At 52.7% G+C, this 22908-nt stretch overlaps 1 protein-coding gene across 1 annotated transcript in view; it reads right to left on the bottom strand.

Moving 5' to 3' along the window:
• The window catches only part of NOD1 (nucleotide binding oligomerization domain containing 1), a 68654-nt gene that overhangs the window by 5334 nt on the left and 40412 nt on the right, over positions 1–22908 (bottom strand). The window contains exons 4-11 of the mRNA XM_075558220.1: positions 22483–22657; positions 17946–19770; positions 12400–12483; positions 9941–10024; positions 9215–9298; positions 6723–6806; positions 6079–6162; positions 3641–3724 (exon numbers count right to left, since the gene is read on the bottom strand). Coding sequence (XP_075414335.1) covers positions 3641–3724; positions 6079–6162; positions 6723–6806; positions 9215–9298; positions 9941–10024; positions 12400–12483; positions 17946–19770; positions 22483–22657 — 2504 coding nt within the window. The remainder of the gene's footprint in view (positions 1–3640; positions 3725–6078; positions 6163–6722; positions 6807–9214; positions 9299–9940; positions 10025–12399; positions 12484–17945; positions 19771–22482; positions 22658–22908) is intronic.

The following is a 22908-nucleotide window of genomic DNA, read 5'->3' as shown; positions in this document are numbered from 1 at the left end:
AAACAGTTCTCAAGTGCAGCCACTCCTGGCGCCCAGTGAAAAAGCATCCATTTCATTTGATCCATGATGTCGGGGGGCAGGAGCCCTGGTGGCATGATAGGTTATCCATTGGTCCGCTAACCACACGGCCAGAAGTTCAAAACCACCAGCTGCTCTCTGGAAGAAAGAGGAGGTCTTCCATTCTTGTAAAGAGATGACAGTCCTGGGAACCCACTGGGGGCAGCTCTATCCTGATCTACAGGGTCATGACGATTCGGGATCGGCCCGGTGGCAGCGAGCTATGTTGGGTGGCAATGACCAGAATGAAACAAAAGTGGCAGAGATGGCCTGCAAGGTCAGGAAACCCCCACAATGCTGGTCAGAGCCTCAGGACTTCTCACTCAACCAGGAAATCCGTGCAGACCAAGGCAGCACTGTGTCTACTGTGCCTCACAGGCCGACACCTAGCTGTTCGCAGACAAAGGCTCCTGCCACATCTGGCCCTGAGAGAGCCAGGGCACTGACCCATGAAGGTCCTCTTACTATGCTGTTGTGTCGGCTGCAACCAGCACCAAAGGATCTACATACACATGAACAGGGGCAGGATAGTACAGTGGTTAACAAGTTCCATGCCCCCAACTCCCACTTTTCAGTTGTGAGGCTCTGAAGAAGGAAATTTAGCTACCTGCACCTCAGGGTCTTGCCTGCCATGTAAAAAATTATCCAAGTACAATCCCTATAGGTATGTGACATTCCAATGGGAGAGGAGGTATGATGCGGTATTTAGCTCTTGGCACCCTTGCAATGCAGGACCCCCACCAGTGGCTCCACTGCACTCGGACCCCACACTCCCAACCACCCCTCTCATAGGCTGGCACCCCTGAGTTCAGGGGCAACCTTCTAGTAAGTATGACCTCAAGTGCAGCTTGGGCATTTCTTTCCGAAAAAAACAAAATCCGAATCCAGAAGTAGACAGAGTTTTACGTTCAAATGCCCCAGATTTCTGGTCAACACCATCCAGTTGGTGGCCCAACAAACCACCTACATGCGTCTTGTGGGGAGCAGGGTAAGCTGCCTTTTGTCAAGAGCGGGCAAGGAGCCAGCTAGGAAGCTAGTACCTTGTGTGCCTATAAAGCCTGCCAGTGCTCGGGCACTCCATGCCTGGTGGGCAGACATTAACGCGAGTCAGCGTGCACGCTGCAGGCATGAATCAGGCAGCATGCCTTTTTCTATACCTGTTCTGACTCTGGTTCCCAGAGGGGGGCATAAAAGAAAGTGAAAACAAACGAGATATAAAGGTAGCAGAGTCTGTCTGGCTTTGTTTTTTGCTTTTTTGAGAAATTGACAAGGTAATCCTAAAACTTCGTAGTGAAATGCAAGGGGTCAAGAGTAGTCAAAGCAATCTGGAAAAAGAACTAGGTGGAGTACTCCCACTTCCTGATTTAAAAACTTACAACAAAGCGATAGTAATCAAGACAATGTGGTCCTGGCATAAGGACAGACAACAGAATAGAATGGTCTAGAAATAGATTCATATGCTTTTGAGCAATTGATTTTTAAAAGGGTGCCAAGACAATTCAGTGGCAAAGAATAGTCTTTTCAACAAATGATACTGAGGTAACCAGATAGCAACACACCCCCAAACATATTTTTAGAAATGTAACTAAAAATGAACCAGGATGTAAATATAAGAGTTAAAGTGATAAAATTCTAAGAAGAAAGCAGAATTTTAAATCTTCGTGACCTTGGGTTAGGGGATGCTTTCTTAGCTGTAGCATCAAAAGCGCAAGCAACAAAGAAGAAATAAAACTGCATTGACCCTCATCCAACTTAAACAAGCGAAAAGGTAAGCCACAAAATCGGAGAAAAAATTTTCAAATCCTATGTGATAAGGGTGTAGTATCCAACTCAATCATAAAAAAATAATCCAACTCAATAATAAAAAATAATGGGTGTAAAAATCAAAACCAAAAAAAGAAGGGAAAGGAGAAATAGGCATTTCTCTAAGAAGAAACACAAAGGCCGACATGCACATGGAAAAACAGCATCTTTCATCATTAACCCACTGCCATCAGGTTGATTCCAACTCATAATGACCCCGTAGAGGGCTTCTGCGCATGAAGACAACCTCATAGTTCTCCTGAGGAGCAGTTGGTGGGTTTGAACTACTGACCTTGCAGTTAGTAGTTCAATACTCCACAGAGCAACCAAAGTGCCTTTTCGGAGTCATTAACCAAACTCACTGCCATTGAGTCGAGGCTGACTCACAGCAACCCATAGGGCAGAGTAAAACTGCCTGTTTGATTTTCTACAACGGCAAATCTCTATGGGAGTAGACAGCTTCTCGTTCTCCCATTCAAACTGCTGCCCTTGTGTTTTAAACTGCTGCCCTCACACTTAAGCAGGCCGATGAATAACCCACATGCCTTCACCTCGTGAGTCACTCATCCTTAGGAAAAGCAAATCAAATACGACACCAAGGTGCCACTTCAACACATGAGAATGGCTACCATCTTTTGGCAGTTCATTAAAAAAAAATGTCAGGAGAATCTGCCACAAGCAGAAGCCTCATGCATCGCTAGCGGACATGTATTGTGGGTGCATGGTGGGTGCAGCTGCTGTGCAGAGCAGTTTGACTCCTCAAAAAGTTCAACATAGACTTTTACTGCGACCCAGCCAGTCATAGCTCTGAATGCGATAGAACTGAACACCTGGCCACACGCAAATGGGTACACGGATGCTCAGAGCAAGCCCACTCACCATATAGCCCCAAAGTGGGAACCAACCAAATGTCATCCACAAACTAACAAATGGACAGACAAAATGCAAAACAATTCAAATGGGCAAAGGAAAGTTATTCACATATAAAAGCAATGGAAGTAGTGGTGCGTGCCACAACTAGGTTGAAGCTTTTCAAGGTTACACGAAATATCTAGACTAGGCCAGTGCACAGAGACACCGTTCACTGGCAGGTGCCCAGAGGTGCAGAGAGGGGAGAATGGGCAATTGTTGTTCTGGGGCTCCTGAATTTCTGGTTGGGCTGATAAACTTATGGAAAAATGAGAGGGCTTCAAACATGTTCGAGGCAAGAATGGCATTGAAAGATGATGCCATTTTTCCGTGAACTTCTTGAAGCCCCGTGGTAGACAGTGGTGATAATTACACACTATGATGACAGTTACCCCGCAGGATGCCACACGTTTAAGACAATGGTTAAAATGAAACAGTTTCACTCTGCACATTTTACCACAATAAAAGAAAGGGAATGAAGGTCTAACACATCCTACAGTGCATAGGGACTTTGAAAATAGACCAAGTCCAAGGGCCAAACACAGAAAAAATCATATTATGATATGATTCCATCTATATGAAATGCCCAGAAAAGGCAAATCCAGAGACAGAAAGCAGATCCACAGTGGCTAGTCGCGGTGGTGGGGATGTGTGTGCGGCATGTGTGTGTGACTGCAGTGGGCACGGGGGCTTCTGGTTGGAGTGGTGGCAAGCTTCCTGAATTCGTGATCATGGTGGTACCACCTTGTGGATAACACTAAGCAAAAATCACCAAATGGCACAGTGTGAAGGCTGGCTTTCATGGGATATGAATTTTTATCTCAACAAAGACGGACAAGGAGTCTGACATTCTTCGGTTCTCTGGAGTTACCATAAATGTGTCAGCGTCTGGTTCACTCTCAGCATTTCTGCAAAGTTCTCGGCCACTTCGTCGTTGAGTTCATTTTTGGTCAGCCTAGAAAAGAAAGGGGTGTTTCCTCTAGACTAGGTCAGCAGGGCCCCAGCCTGGGTCTGTCTGCGAGGGTCGTTGCTCACCTGTCCAGAAGTAGCAAACACTAGCCAGGGTCAAGGCCAACATCTCAGCCCCCGAGGTGATTTTAAAAACCTTACAAGCTCACTGCCATCCAGACGAGGCAGACCCTTAGTGACCCTGCAGGACAGGGGAGAGTACCCTGGGGTCCCGGGACTGCAACCGTTTATGGGAATAGAAAACCTCTTCAGGGAATTTCACAACCTCCCCACCCCCCACACCCACAATCTTTGTTGAGCCCTCAGATTTCACAGAAAATGGAGGCCTAATGCATGCTTCTCAGGCCTCCCCCACCCCTCCAAAGTCCCTTGACCGCCACTGACTGTGTCACCGAAGCCAGCTACGTGGAGATGGCGCATCTAGCAAAAGCCTGCCAAGCCCCTGTCCCAGCGTGCTGAGTGCTCTTCTTGGTCAAGTCTTAAGAGACTAGCCTGCTAAAACGGGGGGGGGGAACATATGGAAGTGTAAATTCTTACTGAGCCCATGAAGACTGGAGGTGCCCCGAATCTGATGTCCTCAGATCATCTTTACACTTGGGACAGTAAGTATCCCTTAAAGCCATCTGCCCTGTGAGGTCTCCCTCTGAGCTAGACGGGCTTGGGTCTCCTTATGTATTAGGAGGGAGGCCTCAAGCCAGCAGCTCCATTTCTCTGGGCCCGACTCTGCTCATCTGTTCCTGTGAGCTGTCACGCAGGTGGGCAGCGCAGGTTACAAATGACATCCATTCCTAACTTTGCCTTTAAAAATTTTCAGGTAAGTCCAGCCAGGTGCACGCAGTTCTATAGCCTTACTTGACCCAGTGGCATTGGGAATGAGGCGCAGATTAGAGCCACAAGGTGGGCAATTCAAATCACCAGCCTCTCTTCAGAAGAGAGCAGCAGCTGAGGGCCCTCATGAACATTTACAGCTTCCGAAACCTTAGGTCGGAATTGACTTAGTGGCAGTGGGTTTAGTGCAAGAAAAGGCCCCAAGCATTTTCCACGACTTTTAAATTGCTCGTGGAACAGGTTATGGTGATTGTGATAGAGGATTTATGGGAGTATGAGCAAGGATAAGTAGGCAGTATCGTTTAGCCTTGGACCCTGCCCTATAGAGTTGCTGATTCAGCATCAACTAGATGCCTGAGAGTGAGTGCGTGAGTGAGAGAGTGAGAGAGTGAGTGAGTGGCTGGCCTGAGAGTCGGCCTGCATCCCTGAGGATCTGAATCTACGTAGGAAAAAGACCTGCAGGAAAATGGGTCATGGGACAGCTTTACACTTACTGCTCTTCCAACTTCAATGTTGGGTGTTTTGGGGGATGCTTTTGAGGGGAAAGAAGGAAAGCTGCAGGTTTCTGAGCAGAACTCTCATTACGAAATGCTGACTTCCTTCCTTGCTTTGGGTGACAAATGTAGCAAATCCCTGCTGAGCTGAGAGCAGAGGGTCTATTGAAGCTATACACTATTGAAGGAGGAGGCTTCAAAAAGCCTGTGGGGGAGAAAATTCTACTTTTCACTGTTTTTCTACAACCCTTTTGAAGTCCCTGTGGACAAATACCTTACACCTTAGGAGCTGATGACACAATAAGGTAATTTTTTAAATATAATTTTTTAAAAGTGGTAAAAATAAAAAAGGGGATGGTGGTGGGATGGAGTGCCCTGTCAGGAAGTGGGAGGCAATATTTCAGCCCTGGTGTGCTGCAGGGAGGGCCCTGGGCTGCCTGTGCCAGGAGGCCAAATCCCATTGGGGAGTGCTGGGCAAAGAGGGGGCCAGAAGAGAGGAGGCAGCTAGAGAGAGGATGGCTGTGGGCCAGGGGCAGGGAAGCATGTCCTGAGGACACCCGGACCACTCCGACAGCCGATGTTCTGTTTTCACCGTGGCCCCGAAGGGCAGCAATATGCTCTCCCACCCATGCCCCTGGGGCCCAGTACCTGCTTCTGGACACAAGTATGCTCTTCTCTAGGAGAGACAAAAAGGGCTTGGCTGCTAGCCCAGAGGTTGGCGGTTCAAACCCACCAGCTGCTTCCCAGGAAACTGATGTGGCAGCATGCCCCCATGCAGACCGCTGCCTTGGCAACCCCATGGGGTCGTTCTGCTCCAAACCGCAGCCTCGCCACGATGCAGAGCCAATTCAGTGGCTGTGGGCTGTTTTCGGAGGAAATGAAATGACCAACCCCACTTTGAGGAAAGGACGAGAGCCTGTCCAATCAAGAGGCAGCTGTTCAGGTCAGAGTTTGGGTGGGACGCAGCCCCTGGAGTGATGCCTGAGACCCAACCCTTCAAATGGAGTCTGGCCGTTACCAGAAGATCCTCAGAGACGTGTTCCGCCGCAGGGCTCGTGCCAGGCTCTTCCCTCCTTCGGTGGAGATGCCGTTGAACGCGAGGCTAGGAAGGAAACACTTGATGTAGATTATCAGAGGCACCTCTACACTCGGCTTGGGCCTCAGCCACCAAAGATGCCGCTGGATGGCTTGTGACAAGAAGCCGGCAGGCTTCGCTGCTCCTGAGCCCACACTCAGAGCACAAAGATAAGCAGAAGGCTGCTTCAGGGACACGGGCGATTGCTGGCCACACGCTGTGCACCTGGCTTGGTTCCTCAGAGTTCTCCACAAGGACATGCTGGAGCCTGAGGGCGCCCTCCAACCCCAATGAGACCTGGAGATGTTCTTTCTCTCCTTATAAAGAAGCGGTCCCGCTCTAGGCACCCTCCCCATCTGGGACTCCCCTTTGGGGACTTGGGTAAGTGGGAGGCACCCAGGTTCTGGGATTCTGTTCTGCCAGGGATCTGACTGAGGGCTGAGGAGAAGCAGGTGGGTCTTAGTGCCGGCCTTCTTCCCCGCACCTCCACGGGCTCACCCACCAAGAGCCGTCAACGTGGCCCTGTGGTGGTCACGGTCGCTGGCGAAAGCACCCTGCAGCCAGTGGGGTTTGGGAGCAGCGGTTACCTCAGGTTGGTCAAGCTGGGGTGGTTCCTCAGAGCCTCTGCGAAGGCCTTGGCTCCTTCGTCGCCAATTGTATTGCCCCACATCCTGGGGGCCGGCAAGACAGTGAGAGTCAGACCCCATACAATACGGCACGACCACTGCCTCCCCTTAATTTTCTGCCAATGGCCCGGCCCGATGGCATACTCAATGGGCAGGTGTTTTTTTGTCCCGTCTCTGTGCCTTAAACATTAATTTTTTACCCCAGCCTCCGGGGGCTGCTGTGGACTGATTTGGGGGTGATGATGAGAATAAAGAGCAGTAGAAGGCTGTGGGAAGCCGATGAGCAAGCTTTTGGGGGGATGGGGAGCGGCTGTTGGTGAGGCTACTCTCAGGCTGTCCCCAGGAAGACACAGGGTCAAGGGGGCTGCCTACTGAGGGTCAAGGGGGCTGCCTACTGAGGTCAAGGGGGCTGCCTACTGAGGTCAAGGGGGCCGCTGCTTGGAAGGGCGGTGCCGCGCAGGGGACGCACTTCAGGCAGTGTGTGTGTCGGGGGTGGTCACAGCTAGCCTTGAGGCACCAGCAAGGAAGTAGGCACATTCAGAAACCATGTCAGCAGTGTTTCTTCCTCACGAGGGGCATGACCAAACTATGCTCTGCGGACTGGTGTAGTCTGGGTGGGGTGTTTAGCGTGACCAAGCAGATAACCTGGGCGGGTCAGGCTCTGCCACCTTCTACGGCGTGACCTGACCTGAGGGGAGTCGCATCGCCTCTTCAGTCTCAGCTTCCTCATCGGTAGGTACGTAGGGAGGGTGAGAGGGGTCCTTCCAGCAGTGAGCTATCTGCATTGAGTGAGTTCGAAAGTGCTGTGATAACCAGACAGGGAGCAGAGCCAGCTGGCCCGGTGACTCACAGCAGGACTGTGGTCACCTTCGTGACATCCTCTCACCAAGAGTTACGGGTGGAATGGTACCCCTCAAAAGAGGTGTGGGGATCCTGACTTAACTTGCGGGTGAATCCCCCCGGGAACAGGGTTTTCTTTGCAGAGTTCGTCAGGCATCATCAGACTAGGCTGTGTCCTGCAAGGAGGCTCTCTGACGGAGGAGGAGCAGCAGAAGCACAGAGACAAGCGAGCACACAGGAGAGAAGGCAGACGCCAGGCGGAGTTCGCCAAGGGACCAAGGGATGCTGGGACCACAGAAGCTGGAAGAGATGAGCGTCATCCCCCAGAGCTGGTGCCCTGATCCGGACTTCTAGCTGCCTTGAAATCAGAGAGAATAGGTGTCTTAGAACTTTCTTTTCTGGGTTATAGCACCACCAGGACACTCAGATATCAAGCAAGCTACCTTCCTGCACACCTTCACCTACAACCTGCTAAAACCCCAGCAAGTACTGCCAAGAATAATAGCTTTCAGAACATTTTGCTGGAAAAGCGTGGGTACGATAGAGCCAAGGGATACCAAGTTCTTTCTTTCTTTCTTTCTTTCTTTCTTTCTTTCTTTCTTTCTTTCTTTCTTTTGTTCTCACTCTCTCTCTTTCTTTCTTTTTCAATTTTTTAATGATACAGAAAACTACCGGTGGCACGAGAAGCAGGTAGAATACATTTCTGTATCTAGTTTCACCTCTACTGTATTTTAAAAAGTAAGGCAAGAGACGGGTGATGAGAGGACTAAAGGGGAGTGGAGGGGAGGTTATTCAGTTGACTTCAAACATTAACAATAATTACTTGTGACAACCTTTTATTTCGTGTTTCATATCCCCCAGTTTCTAAATAAAATGATCTTTTTTATATATCAGACAAATCGTGTATAACAATAGGAAAAGTTTTCAAAAGTCTCCATCCCAAGACCCCAACCCGGAAGCCACTGCTCCCGCATTGATTCAGGCTCTGAGCCACCCTGTGTGGGGGTGCCCAAGACTGTACATCTTTACAGGGACCGGCAGCCTTGTCGTCCTCCCTGGTGGAGGGTCTGTACTACTGGCCTTGGGGTGAGCTATGCAACTTTTAGGTCACAGCACCCCAGGGTGTCCTTGGAAAGGATGCCTCCATAGATAGACATCATCTTCTGAGACTATAGAGAGCATCTGGTAGGAGCTCCCCACTAGGTCCTGGCGGGCCGGAAGCCCTCCTTCTGTGCTCTGCGACAGCACAGAGTTTGTGTGCCTCAAAGAGATGTCCATGTGCCTTACTTGTAACTGATCCTAGCTCTTTTGGTTTGTTTCCCACAAGGAAGCAAGGGGCCCTTGAAGACCCCGGAGATGCCAACTCCCCATAGACACCTGGCCACAGGGTGCCCCTGGGGTCCTGGGACTGGATTTCTGCACAGAAAGGCCGAGCAAACCTACCTACTGGAGTAGGTTCGTTCTCTCTCTCTCTCTCTCTCTCTCTCTCTCTCTCTCTCTCTCTCTCTCTCTCTCTCTCTCTCTCTCACACACACACACACACACACACACACACACACACACACACACACCACATATACACACACATACCTCCCTCCCTCTCAGCGACTCACCCAATCTCCATGATTGAGCTGCTGTTCTTCACAGCCAGGGCGAGACACCTGCCTCCTTCGCTTGTTATTTTATTTAGTCCTAGCCTACAGGGAGAAATAGAGAGAGTTGTCAGGGACCGTCTTATAGGGGGGGACCCCAGTGAAGGGCTGCCCACTTCACCAGCACAAGAGCCCCTCCTGGCTTCCTCGGGGAAAGGAGCCAGAGCTCGGAACTCAGAGGAAGCCAGCTCAGGAAGATTCCTTCCCAGAGGTTTGGCACATTGTGGAGAAGCGTGGGGGGTGGGGGGGGCCTCAGGAGCCCCCTGTGGTTCTCTGCCAGGCAGACCCCTCCTTTCCACACGTAGGCGAGTCGCTCCTCTCGGTTGCTGAAGAGCGTTTAGGCAGGGCCAAGACCAGCTCTCCGGCACCCTTTGCAGGACAGTTCTATGGCGAAGGAGGATGCAGCTCTGGCTGCTGTTAGATCAAGGGGCAGATCACCTCACTTCTCCTTGTCCAGGTCTGTGAGCTCGGAATGTCAAGTCTGCCTTCCCCACCCAGGCCAGGCGGTCCCTTTCGACCAACGACAGGTCATCAGTTCTCTTATCTTCCACTCACAGAAGGAAAGAGGGGCTCGGGGGGGGGGGGGCGGGAAGAAGCTGGTTATGGTGACATTTATTCTTAGAATGACCGAGGGAAGGGGTGGCCAAGAGAAGTCCAGCAGAGGACACCCACCCTGGCCCCACTTACTTCAGGTGTGTGAGGGTTTTGCATTCGTTCAGGATCTGGGCGATGTACTTGACACCCACGTCGGTGATCTGGTTGTTGTATAAGCTTTGGGAGAGAGCAGAGACGGGAGATGGCAGAACTCCCAACATCACATAGTGACCCCGAGTTGTGCAAATTAGTCAGTAGCCAAGCCCATTGCTGCCCAGTGGATACCGCCGCACAATGACCTGACCAAACCCCCAAACCAAACCCACTGCCCTCGCCTTGGTTCGACTCACAGCAACCATACAGGACAGAGTGAAAGGGCTTGGGAGGCTCCAGGGACTAAGGACATCTTTGTGGAAGCAGCTGGCTTTCCCCAAGAAGCAACTACTGGTGGGTTCAAGCACCCAACCTTGTGGTTAGTGGCCCAGGGCTTATCACCCAGCGCCACCGGGCCTCAACTGCCAGCTCTACCACTTTCTTCAGCTCGATGACTGTCCTGTGCCCCTGTCTCTCCCTCTGTAATACAGGGGTAATCACTAGACCCGAGCTCTCTCACAGAGGACTAGAGATGAGAATTTTTTTTTAATGACTATAAGAGAGAATGCAAAGCCCTGGGACTGAGTGCTCACTAAATGGTGGGGCCTGGGTCTTCAGGGGTAAAATCATCTTCCAAGGAAAAGGTTTCTAAAGCCGGGCCTTCTCCGTGTCTCCCTTGTAGTTATCGCATCACGCGAGGGCAGTCAATGCGATGGCAAGGTAAGAAGGGGTTGGAGGCAGTGACTGGACGGAGGCTTGGAGCAGTCCTGGCCACCCAGACCAGCAGAGCTGGGAAGGGCCATCTGCTCCATTGAAAGCTGAACCACCGGCTCCGGTGTATAGAGCCAACAGCCGCATGCAGCTGGATGGACTGGCCTCAGTTCCTTAGCTCAGACTCCAGAATCCACCGACCCTGCCCCTCCAACTCACAGCAAGCCTCTACAGAGTTTCTGAGGCTGTACATCTGTCTGGAAGCAGACAGGCTCAACCTTCCCCTGGCGGAGCATCCGGTGGGTTTGAACCACTGATCGACCTTGCAGTGAGCAATTCAGGGCTCGGCAACACCGGACGTGGCACTGACTTGTGGTCTTCCTTTATCCCACTTGGTTTGAATACTCACACATTTAGCTGAGGAAATAACACTGTATTTGAAAATGGGGTATTGCCCAAGGCCCCACCAGGCATATCACGTAATGTGTCGTACATGCGTGTGGGTCCCCTGGTGTGTGGTACACACACTGCATTCCGACTCATGTCTGCCCCCAGCGGTTCTCAGAGAGGGTCTAGGAACCCCTATAAGTAAAACCTAACACAATCTTTTGATATTTATAAAACGTGACCAAAACCAAGCTGATGCTAACTCACAGCAACGCTCGTGAGGGCTTCTGGACTGAAAACCACTACAGAAGCAGATAGGCACCCCCCGGGGGGTGGGGCGGCTGATGGGTTCCCCCTGCTGAGCCTCCGAGTGACCCACTGCATGACCAGGGCCCTTTTGAAAACTGTACCCCCACCTAGTCTTGAATTTCCTCCCTAGTAAGCTGGTGGAACCATGGCCAGCAGCAGTCGGTCAGCCCCTGACCTGTGGCAGCCCCACACCCACGGAACAAAATGCTGCCGTCTCGTGACATCCCCAGGATCGGTTATAGATCCAACTATGTGGCCCACAGTCGGGCGCCAGGCCTTTCATCCTACCCCATCTTCATCCAGGAGCCTCAGCGAGATCTGTCCCTCATCATGGCAACGCGCAAGGCTCGGCTGACAGACCACGTCTGCACACGGGTGCAGCGGCCAGGAAAGACGATTCCTGGTCTCCCTCCCTCATGAAGAGAATTTTGCCACTGTCCTCTGTACAAAAAGTGCCTCCCTAGACCAGGAAGCCAAGGAATCCTGATGGCACGGGGGATTAAGCACTGGGTTGCTAACCCCAAAGTCCACATCCACCTGTGTTCCATGGGAGAAAGATGAGACTGTATGGCCTTGGAAACCCTGTGCAGTCATTTTGCTCTGCCCTACCCCAAGCTAAGCTCACTGCCATTGACTGTCACTGTGTACGGGAGAAGAAAGCCAGTCCTTCTTCCTCAGAGCTTCTGGTGGTTTTGAACTGCCGACCACATGAATCACAGCCCAATGCGTTCACTATACCACCAGGGCTGGTCCACTGGTTCTCTGCTCTATCAGGTGGCTATAAGTTGAACCCAACTCCATGGCAGTGAGTTTCTTCTGATGCCACTTTTACAGAAGAGGAGGGTAAAACGTGGTCAGGTTGTGCACTTGCTCAAATCACAGACACAGGTCAAGCCAAGAACAGAAGGATCGATCCCTTAACCCCTGTCTGAAAATCCTCCCAGTGGCCCCGGCCATCTTCTTCAGCCATCCTGGGACCCCACGTTTAGAAATCTGCCGCTTCGTCATGCGGGGAACTATGCAATGGACCCGTGTCCCCCAGAAGCACTTACCCCAAGTACGTCAGGATTTTGTATTTGGTCAGCTCCTCATAGAGCACCTTCACGCCACTGTCAGTGACCTGGTTCACACTGAGTCTGAAATATGGCAGGAAAGAAAAGTCAAGACTCTGTGGAGCAGCTGTTCCTTCTGAAGTCTTCCTCCCACGGGTATCTTCCCAGCCAGCCACACCTGCCAAGGGAGGGGCAGGGGCAGCACCCCGACCCAGTCCCCACCGGCTGGTAAGCCTCTAGCCCAGCCCCATTCATTTCAAGAATGCCCGTGGGTGCTTAGGAGAACGTTGTGAGGGGCCCATAGGCCAGCCAGACCTTCTCCGTGGTTCTCACGGCCCTGGAGGGGCCATGGTGTTGGGGAAAGTGTGGAAGTGCCGTCTGTCCTTCTCATGGTTACAATGAAGGGAGAAAACACCCCATCACTTGGGAGTGGGGCCAGTGCTGGTAGAGGCCCCACAGGGCACAAAACACCCCACAAGCACTGGTGCTGGTCGCTGACATCCAGGTGGTTGGCCCCACTCCTGACCCTCCCTGGGCTCAGAGGTGAACTGCTCCCCGGGGCTCCTTGCCTGGGTGCTCTGTGGGAGCACTCTGCGGGCCTTTCTGCGGTTGAGACACTGCATGAGCTCAAACCACGGGCAACAGCCAGTCTTTCCGGCAAGATCTGAACCACCCCAAGTGCCAACGGCACCCCTGTGCACAATTGCCCGGGTTGAACCTGACCTGCCACCTGTTGGAGACTGCTCACCTGGGGAAAGTCCAATGCCATCTCAGCGCCTCCAGACTTAGGAGGAGGGGCAGGATGACAAACAGCTCCTGGACAAGGTGGCCTCCATGCAAACAAGCTATTTTAATGTACCTGATGCCACGCCTGGGTATGAGTTAGGCTACCAACCACAAGGTCCCGTCCCATAAAGAGCCCCCGCCCAGGAAACCCACAGGGGCAAACCTACTCTGTTCTTTGTGGTCTGTGAGGCAGAATGGGCTCGATGGCAGAGGGTTTCAGTTGCAAATAAGCCCTGGTGGCATGGTGGGTTAGGTGTGGGGCTGCTAACCACAAGGTTAGTGGTTCTAACCTACCAGCCAGCCCTTGGAAGAAAGATGAGGTTGTCAGCTGCAGTAAAGATTTAGTCTCCACAGCCCTATAAAGCAGGGGTCCTCAAACTTTTTAGATAGACCCATTGAAGGGCCAGACTATAGTTAAAAAAAAACTATGAACAAATTCCTATGCGCACTGCACATATCTTATTTTGAAGTAAAAGAACCAAATGGGGCAAAAACAACCGGCGGGCCGGATAAATGTCCTTGGCGGGCCGCATGTGGCCGCGGGCCGTAGTTTGAGGATGCCCGCTACAGAGGGTCACTATGAGTCAGGACTGACTTGATGACAGTGGTTTGGGTGGTGGTTGTTTAAGTTGCAAAACATGACTTTTCACTACCAGGTAAGAATCCCATGACACACTATAATGACCTCCCCAACCTGCTCTCCTGGCATGGAAAAGGGACTGGGGGATGGAGTTAGAATGGGAGTGAGGGACAAGGTGAGGGCCACCAAACCCCATTTCCATGGAGCAAATTCCAATCCATGGGAACCCTGTAAGACAGAGTAGAACTGCCGCTGTCTTTACAGGAATAAACAGTCATGCCTCACTGAAGAGTGACTGGGGGATTTGAACCAATGACCATGAATGTTAGTCTGTGTAAACTAGGGAAACAAATCCACAGAAACTCATATGTATAAGAGGGAGTTTTATAAAGGGTAAGTGTACATTAAGAAAGCATCCTGACTCAGTGCTGCCCAAGCCCATTAGTCCAACATTAGGCCATATTTCCAACACCAATCTACAAAGTCCTTCTCCAGCTCACAAAACACATGCAATGACGCCAACTGCAGAAGTGCTGCCCAAGTCCATGGGTTCAACATTAGCCCATATGTCCGACACCAATCTACAAAGTCCTCAATCTCATAAAGCACACGTAATGACTGGCTGCAGGAGGAAAGCCGAGTCAGTGAGTGTGTCAGCATCTCAGTGCTGGCAGGGGTCTCCACGTGACTGCTCCAGCACCCAGGGCTGCATTACGGTAGGTCCATGTGGCTTCTCCTCAGGGATGTCTCGCAGGAAGTGAGCCTTGTCAGCTGAAGCAGGAACTGACTAAGGCAGCTGCACCCTGGTCTGACCATCAGAGAGCAAGAGACCCGAGAACTAGAAAGGCGAGGCTCTCTGAGCCATTCATCTCTCCACCCTTCAATTAATTCCACATGTGTTTATTGGCCAGGTTGGCACAATAAACCGTAACTCTCTCACCTTGTGATTAGCAGTCTAACACTTAACCCACTGTGCCACCAGGACTCCTCCTCACGGGCACCCTCCCCCCACAACAAAATAACCCACCAAACTTCCTGCCATCACGTCAATTCTGACTCATAGCAACCCTAATGATGAAGCAGCACTGCCCCCCTGGGTTTCCAATACAGGAACTCTTTGGGGAGCAGCCAGCCTCATCTTTCTCCCACGGAGCAGAAGGCGTAGCCCACAATTCTACCAGAGTGCCTGCCTCACAGATGCGGCAGCAAATACTATTGGGTTTGCAGGCTATATGTTCTTTATAACCAAAAAAAGACCTCAAATTCAAGCATCTTCACTCTCCACCCTTTTATTAAGCCTTCAACAGGACAGAGGCAAGACAAAGACAAATCAGGCAGGTGAGGAGAGCCACCAGAAGGAAGCCAAATGCTGCCCAAAGGAATTCACCACCATGGGGCTAATTATTGCCAAGAACCAATCCACTGCCATTAAGTCGATTCCAACACATGGCAACTCAATGGTAGGCTTTCTGAGGCTGTATATCTATCTTTATGGGAGCAGATAACCTCAGCACTCTCTTGAGAAGAAGCTGGTGGATTTGAACCACTAACCTTGCAGTTAGTAGTCCAACGCTTACCCAACAGCACCACCAGGCTCCTTAGAGATAGAAAGCAAAAGCAATCATCACAGAATCATGATTGGCAGCAGATCAATTCATCACTGTCCCTGGTGGGACCCCAGAAGCAGGAAAGGGCCCCGATTGGGATGTGCAAACAATTGCAGAATAAAATGGGATCCAGCTAAGGTGATAGTTTGGATATGGCTGGTGGACCTGAATCAAAGTCCCCTGTGCCCTGACCTTTGGATGACATGGCAGCTATCCCTGGGAAATCACTGAGGATACGCCCAACCAAGTTCCCTGAAGGCAAGGCTGCCCCTCCCGGCTGGCTTTGTCACCCCTGGAGTTGTCATCTACTTTCAAACACACTCACATGAGGACAAAGTTGTCACATTGCTGGTTAACATTCAGAACTCAAATAGAGTCTGAATTTATGCCAAGACCAAAAATGGAACTAGGGCTCCCACAGTACACGACAGCCTCCCACAATCCAACCGCCCTGGAATCTAAGCTCTCATACCCCTCGGAATCAAGCTCTGAGCCCCTCCGAAGGATTGCAGGTGCACTGGCTCAAGTCGTGGTATTTTGAATCGCTTCATATGCACGTGGGAGTTGGACAATGAATAAGGAAGACCGAAGATGAATCGATGTATTTAAATTATGGAGTTCCTAAAGAATATTGAAAGCACCCTGGACTGCCAGGAGAACAAAGAAATCTGTCTGGGAAGAAGTCCAGCCAGAACGATCCTTAGAGGCCAAGATGGTGCGACATCATTTCTCATATTTTGGACACGTCAGGAGAGGCCAGCTCTTGGGAAAGAACATCATGCTGCGTGTGGTAGCTGCATAATCTCTTGTTAACACTGAGACTATGAAGAGTGAAGGGGTGGAGTTTAGCCTGTCAATCAAGTCACAGACTGATGACCTCATTTGGAGGCGCTAAAGAGATAAATGGCTCGCTTCAGGCGGGACAGACACACTCTCCCTGAGAGACATTCCTGGTGACAAGACAGTATGCTACATTAGAGTCCTGGAGCTGGAGGAGCCACATGGAGACCCACAGCAGCGCTGAGATGCCTCCACTGCACCCACAAGACTTTCCCCCACTGCCCTGTGATCTTCCTGCATTGGGCATCATTGCGTGTGTTGACTGAGTCTGAAGAGGAATTTACAGACTGGTATCGAACATATTGACTAATATCAGACTTATGAACTTGGTCTGGACTGTGCTGGGATGTTTTCTCACTATAAATTACTCTGGTATATATGCATCTGAGTGCCTATGCATGCGTTTCCCTAGCCCACCCAGACAGACACTGGGCAAAGCAGGGCAGTGGAAAAGAAGGCCCTCACAGAGATGGACTGGCACGGTGGCTGCACCAATGGGCTCCAACCAGCACAATTGTGAGGATGGCGCACGCCAGGCAGGGCTCTGTCCTGTACTACGCAGATAGGGGCTTGGCTGGTGGATCTGAACTGTCGACCTTGTGGTTAGCAGCCCAATGCTTTGTGATGCTGCCAAGGAACCCAAAACGTTTGCTGAACTGTGGATGGCGTGGGATCTAGAATTCCTACTTTCCAAGCTGGATGTGCCTACCGCTAAACTGCATTCGGGAGGGAGAGTCATTCTTCGATGGCAGAGAACAGACTCCAGGCAACATCCCACCAACCACACACAATTTACATGCTGTCCATGTTGGGCATCAGCGCAACAGGCACCGAGAAACCACTCCCCACCCCCCTGCTCTGGAGGAATGCGCGAGCCAGGTAATAGAGAATTTAAACACAGCTAGCGGGTTGGGGCTGTGGCTTCCCTTTGGGAACAGGCTGATCACCCTTCTTCCAAGACAGATGGGCTGGTGCTTTTGGCAGTCTGGGCTCCTTCCATATTCTTCGCCAACGCCACAATCCGAATGCACCCCTTCTTCTTCAGTCTTCCTTATTCCATGCCTGACTTTCTTTCTTTGCTATATCTGACTTTCACGTGCATATCAGGTGATTGGGTCAGGTAGACCTTAGTCCCAGCTAAGGTCACATCCTAGCTTTTGAACATCTTGAAGAGGCCTTGTGCCACGGGTGTACTGACAGTGTTTACAGGACTGATACCAGTCCTTGTGTGACAGAGCTGTGAGGAAGGCTGGGGTGACTATTGTAACGCACTTCATTCCCTACTCTATGGACATTCCCTACTCTATGGACGACATTCCCTACTCTATGGACGACATTCCCTACTCTATGGACATACCCTACTCTATGGACGACATTCCCTACTCTATGGACATTCCCTACTCTATGGACGACATTCCCTACTCTATGGACGACATTCCCTACTCTATGGACATTCCCTACTCTATGGTCATAACCATCTCCTTTTGCTGGACGGACGGGGACGTGAAGGCTCAGAGAGGGTAAGCGGCTCGTTCGAGAGCAGCCAGCTAGCAGGTGCCGACCTAGCTCTGCCACCTTGAGAGAGAGAAAAGGTCCCCACATTCCGAGACCAGGTGTCATGCGCCCCAGGATAAGGAGTTCCCGGTCTGTACTGCTGGTTCGCGTGTCCCGAGGCCTCCCCAGCCGCGCCCGGCCTCCCCGGGTCCGCTGCTCGCTGGGCCTGGCAGCCTCACCTGAGGATGGTGAGCCGGCGGAAGCAGGGCTGCAGCTCCCGCACGCCGTAGTCATTGAGGTTGTTGTTGTCCAGGTCGAGGCCCAGCCGCTGGTGGACGTGGTGCAGGACGAAGGCCAGGGCACTGCAGTCGGCCGAGCAGGCATTACAGTAGGTCAGCTTGAGGTAGTTGGCGCAGATGCCCCTGGCCGCCAGCTGCCCCACCTTCTCGCTCTGCGTCTCGTAGATGCAGCGCAGCATCCAGAGGAAGGTGGGCATGGCCTGCACCTGGTTGTAGCCATCCACCTTCATTCGGGGCAGGTTCTTCAGGTAGGACTTCAGGCTGGTGAACAGGTGTGCCCACAGGGCCCGGCGCTTTCTCTTCAAGGCTGCCGCGGGCACCAGGTGCTGCAGGAGGTGCTGCCGGGCTTTGGCCAACAGTCCGCACAGGAAGAGGTTGGTGAAGTGAAAGTGATCCTTGTTCTTGAAAGGGTCTTCCCTCGCCAGGCGTCGGCCCCCCAGACACTGGAAAGGGGGGAGTGGGGGGAAGCAGGACGCCACCGCGGTCTCCCCAGGAGGCGCCCACTCCTGGAAGAACCTGAGCAGGTGCTGCGTGTCCACTCTGTCGTCCACCACCAGGAAGAAGGCAGTAAAGAAGGCCTGGAGGGTGATGTGGAAAAACTCGTAGGACAGCTGCTCCCCGCTGGGGCCCAGTTCCAGCACGGCCTTCAGGAAGCCCAGCTGCAGGTCCCCCGCCTGCAGCGCGGAGGCCTGCACCTGCTCCGGGCTGAAGACGAACAGACTCCTCTCCATGCCCCCGTGAGCCAGGCGGCCCAGGGAGTGCAGGGTCCCGCGGCCGGCGCGGAAGGCCTCCACCTGGCTCCGCGTGTTCCTCTGCACCAGGCTGCTGGGCTGCGTCCTGTTCAGGTGGACCTCGGTGGCCAGCAGGAAGATGTCAGTCAGCGTGAGCGTGCAGTCGGGCAGCTGCAGGGCGCCCTCGAAGGCCGAGTAGAAGTGCTGGAAGCAGCGGAAGATGATCCAGCAGAAGAGGGGCACGGCGCACAGGCTGCACAGGTTGGGGTTGGCCTCGAGCTGCTCCAGCAGGCGGGTCTGCAGCGCGCGGTCCGGGAACATGCGCCGCGCGTAGGCCTGCAGGTGGCTCGGGGAGAAGCCCCGCAGGAAGACCTTCTTGCGGAGGAACTGGCGCGGGATCTCCAGGCCCGTGCGCGCCGTCAGCAGCTTGGTGGCCCCCTTGAGCAGCTTCCCGCTGAGCAGGCTGGCCAGCAGGACCAGCGGGTGGGCGGGCTCCAGGGGCGAGGTGGTGTCGGGCGCACTGCTCAGGTCGAAGTCGGAGCTGAGCTCGTCCAGGCCGTCGAAGGTGAAGAGGGCCGTGTGCGGGAAGCGCAGCAGAAAGGCGAACACCTCCTCAGGGTCCTGCTCGGGGTAGCAGTAGTGCTTGAAGAGCAGGTCCTGGAGGCACAGGGCGTCGCTGGCCTGGAAGCAGCTGAACAGGCGGCAGCGGAAGTGGAAGAAGAACTTGACTCCGGCGTCCAGCTGACCCGAGGCCCAGAGGCCCTGCAGCCGCTGCAGCAGCATGGACTTGCCCACGCCGGCGTTGCCGGACACGAACACGGTCTCCGCCTGCTTGTTGAGGATGCCCGTGGAGTGGTCCAGGAGGCCATCCAGGCTGCCCAGGAGGCCCAGGCTCTCGTTGGCAAAGCCCACCAGCTCCACCATTGTGTCCATGTACACGTCGTCCAAGAGTAACTCCTCCTTCTGGCCATAGCACAGGATGAACTTGGAGTCACAGCCCAGGTGATGCCGCAGCTTCTGGGTGTACCTGCTCACTGAGAGGCCGGGGCGGGGGGTCAGGGCAGATAGAGGGGAGGGAAAGAGAGGAGGAGGAAATGCATGAGGAGATGTGAGCACAGGCACCAGCTAAAACCACACCCTGGGCCTTGAAGCCGCATGGCTTCTAAATGCATGCCCTCCAGAGGCCCAGAGCCAGAACCAGAAGGTCCAGGGGTTCAATCCCTCTGACTGTCTCCTCACTTTACCCAGTCAGTGGGCAACAGACCTGAGACTAAAACCTAAACACACAAGCAAACCCATGGTCATGAAATCAGTTGCAACTCACAACACAGGCCTTCCTTATTCCTCTGCACAAGCCGCCATCGCCCTGCAGCCAGGGATGGAAGCTCCTCCAAGCCGAGGGCCACGCTGGGTGGCTCTCTCTCGCTGTCCCCACCTCCTCACAAACCCACAACACTCACGGCCATCACGTCCAAGCAGATTCATAGCAACTCTATACGGCAGGGTAGCGCGGCCCCTGTGGGTTTCTGAGACGGTAATTCTTTAAAAAAAAATTTTTAACGGTAATTCTTTCCAGAGTAGAAAGCCTCTCTTTTCTCCCTCAGAGCAGCTGATGGTTTTGAACTGCTGACCTTGTGGTTAGCAACCCAACAGTCCCGTTCAAAGAGCACAGTCTGCCCCTTTAAAATGATGACTGTGCTCAGGAAGAAACTGAAGAGCCCGGGTGGCCCTGAGGGTTTTCAGTGTCAGCAAGCTGTGCCTCCTGAGCCATTTGGCAGGCTTTCGGGAACCCATGTGGCTCTGAAGGAAAACTGAGAAATGTAAGGGGTAGTGCTCAGATCATGGTGATTTCATTTGTTTGTAAAAATATATGGATGCCTTTGAATGAGTTTTGAATTGTTGGGAGGGACGGGATCGACTCTTCCGTCTCAAAAGTTTGCTGGCCCTTGGGTTAGTCCTTGGGCTGTTAATCGCTAGGTCAGTGGTTCAAACCCACCAGCTGCTCCGTCGTGGGACAAAGATGAGGCTGTGTGAGCCTATAACGTTTTGCAATCCCAGAAACTCAGTGAAGGGTCGCTCTCTGTCGAGGTCAACTTGATGGCAGTGCATTTTGGGTCCGAGTTCTCTGTCTCTGTCAATTTCCCTTTTCTGCCCAAGAATTCGATGCAACCAAAGACTGTGTCGTCTTTTCCCTCTATCTTCTTATCAAGTGAATTTTAGTGAAAAGCGGAGGAAGCCGGCCTGGGCTGGCAAGATTCTGCAGGGCCAGAGAAGCAAGCACGGCCCTGACAGACACTCTGATCCCCTGCCCGGCCCTGACTTTCTGCATCTTGCCCTTTACTTCCGCTGCCACAATCAGCCAGGAGTCTTCAACATTAGAGTTTGGCAGACAGTCTTTACTACTGGAAACAAACCATGGTCTGAGGAAGACTTCTGGGGATACTTTCTGTTGAAAGCTGGACCCAGGGCCATTGCTTTAGGGGTTCATCCTTCTTCGGTGGCTCCAGGAAAGTCTGGATTCCACAAGAAGTTGGCATTCTGATCTGCATGATGGTCTTTTAGAGATCAGTGTGGATGGATGGCATTGGCAATACCAACTTCAAAGGTCAGACAGTAAAGCTTTAGGTAATCATTTATGTTAATGGGAGAGGAATCATCTAAAAAAGGGGGGGTGGTAGTGACTGACAATGGTTGTCTAGCTTGAAGATGTCACCAAGAAAACTCCTGATTGGACATATAAGAATTGTTGAACGGGTGGATGGTTTTTCGATGAGTTTTTTAAGTTAATTTTTAAAATGATACTCAGGCGCTTCAAAAGGTGCATGGGGGAAATGGAATTGAAAGCTAACAGGACATTTCTGTGAACTTTCAATGCCCCCTTAGAGACTAGTATGAAATAGTAGCTTAAATAGTATACAACTAGGAAAGAAAAAAAATGCAGAATTGGGGACCTGAGTCCTGGAGAGGTACCCACAGCTGCCTCAACATGGGGAGACAGAAGAACTCCTGACCCGCAGACCAGATTTGGGATCAATTCTATGGTGTGTGACGTGACGTGACGTGACGTGGCGTGGCGTGGCGTGGCGTGACGTGACGTAACAAGCAGAAGCTTCAAAAAGCGCGTGTCAAAATGGAGGGACCAGATGCTGCTTTTCCCCTGGAACTGTCGGAAGCCTCTTCGGAGCAGCAGGCCCGGGGCCCTGCAGGGCTGCCGTCTGTCGTCGTGATCTGCAGGGAAGCCCTTTGAGGGATGAACTCAGGACGCGATCCCCTCCATCGGACTCGGAGCTCCCCGAGGGCAGGAGAAGCAGGCCGAAGTCCGCTTCCCACCGTATCCCTGGCACCGTCCATTCCTAACCCATTCAGTGCCTAAAGTCAGCGGGGGCTCATGGTGCTGGTCCCCAGAATGTGCAGCCTAAGAAGACTTCCCAAAGAAAACTAGTTTGACCTTGAATGTGTGCGACCATCAAAGCCCCGCGAACCGTGGGGCTTCACCAAGAGGTCAGAATGGAAGCCGCAGCCACGCAGCCACGGGGACCAGGCAACTTCCCTGTGGTCAGCTCGAGTGCAGCTACCTGGGCTGCACTTGGGAGCCACAGAGCAGCTGTCCCTTCCAAACAGGAAGGTAGCTCCCCGCACTGGACCCGGCGGGTCCACCTCTGTGTTCCAAGGGGCTTGTCCTCCCGTGTGGCCCATTTCCAGAGCCTGGCTTGCTCAGGTGCGCGCAGTTCCCGGGGCGACCATACCTGGGTCTGTGTTGAGCACGGTTCTGCTCTGAATGAGCTGGGAGGGGGAGAAGCCGATCTCCGACAGCCAGGGCTGGAGGTCCACGTAGGCATCCTCAAGGCGCTGGAGCACGTGCAGGAGGAACTCGCTTACCTCTTCGCCCTTGCTCTGCACCAGGTCCAGGAGCTTGCGGACCTGGTGGTGGCACAAGCAGGAGGATAGGAGCTGGCACCAGGGGCTTCCTCCTCCAGGAAAGGCCCCCGCTGGGCACAGAGGGAGCCCAGATAGCCCAGCTGGTATGAGAGCCCACAGAATGGAGACCTGGATCCACGACACGGAAAGAAAGCCACACAGGACGCCCCCGTGAGCCTGCAGTATAGAGAGGTGGGCGCCACAGCTAAACCCACGGAGTACCCTTTCTGCGTCTCTTGTTCCCTCTTCTCCCA

This window comes from Tenrec ecaudatus, chromosome 9 (genome assembly GCF_050624435.1).
Source record: "Tenrec ecaudatus isolate mTenEca1 chromosome 9, mTenEca1.hap1, whole genome shotgun sequence".
NCBI classification, from domain to species: domain Eukaryota; kingdom Metazoa; phylum Chordata; class Mammalia; order Afrosoricida; family Tenrecidae; genus Tenrec; species Tenrec ecaudatus.
Note: the sequence above shows the minus strand (reverse complement) of the source record. Positions and strands in the feature narration are given on the sequence as shown.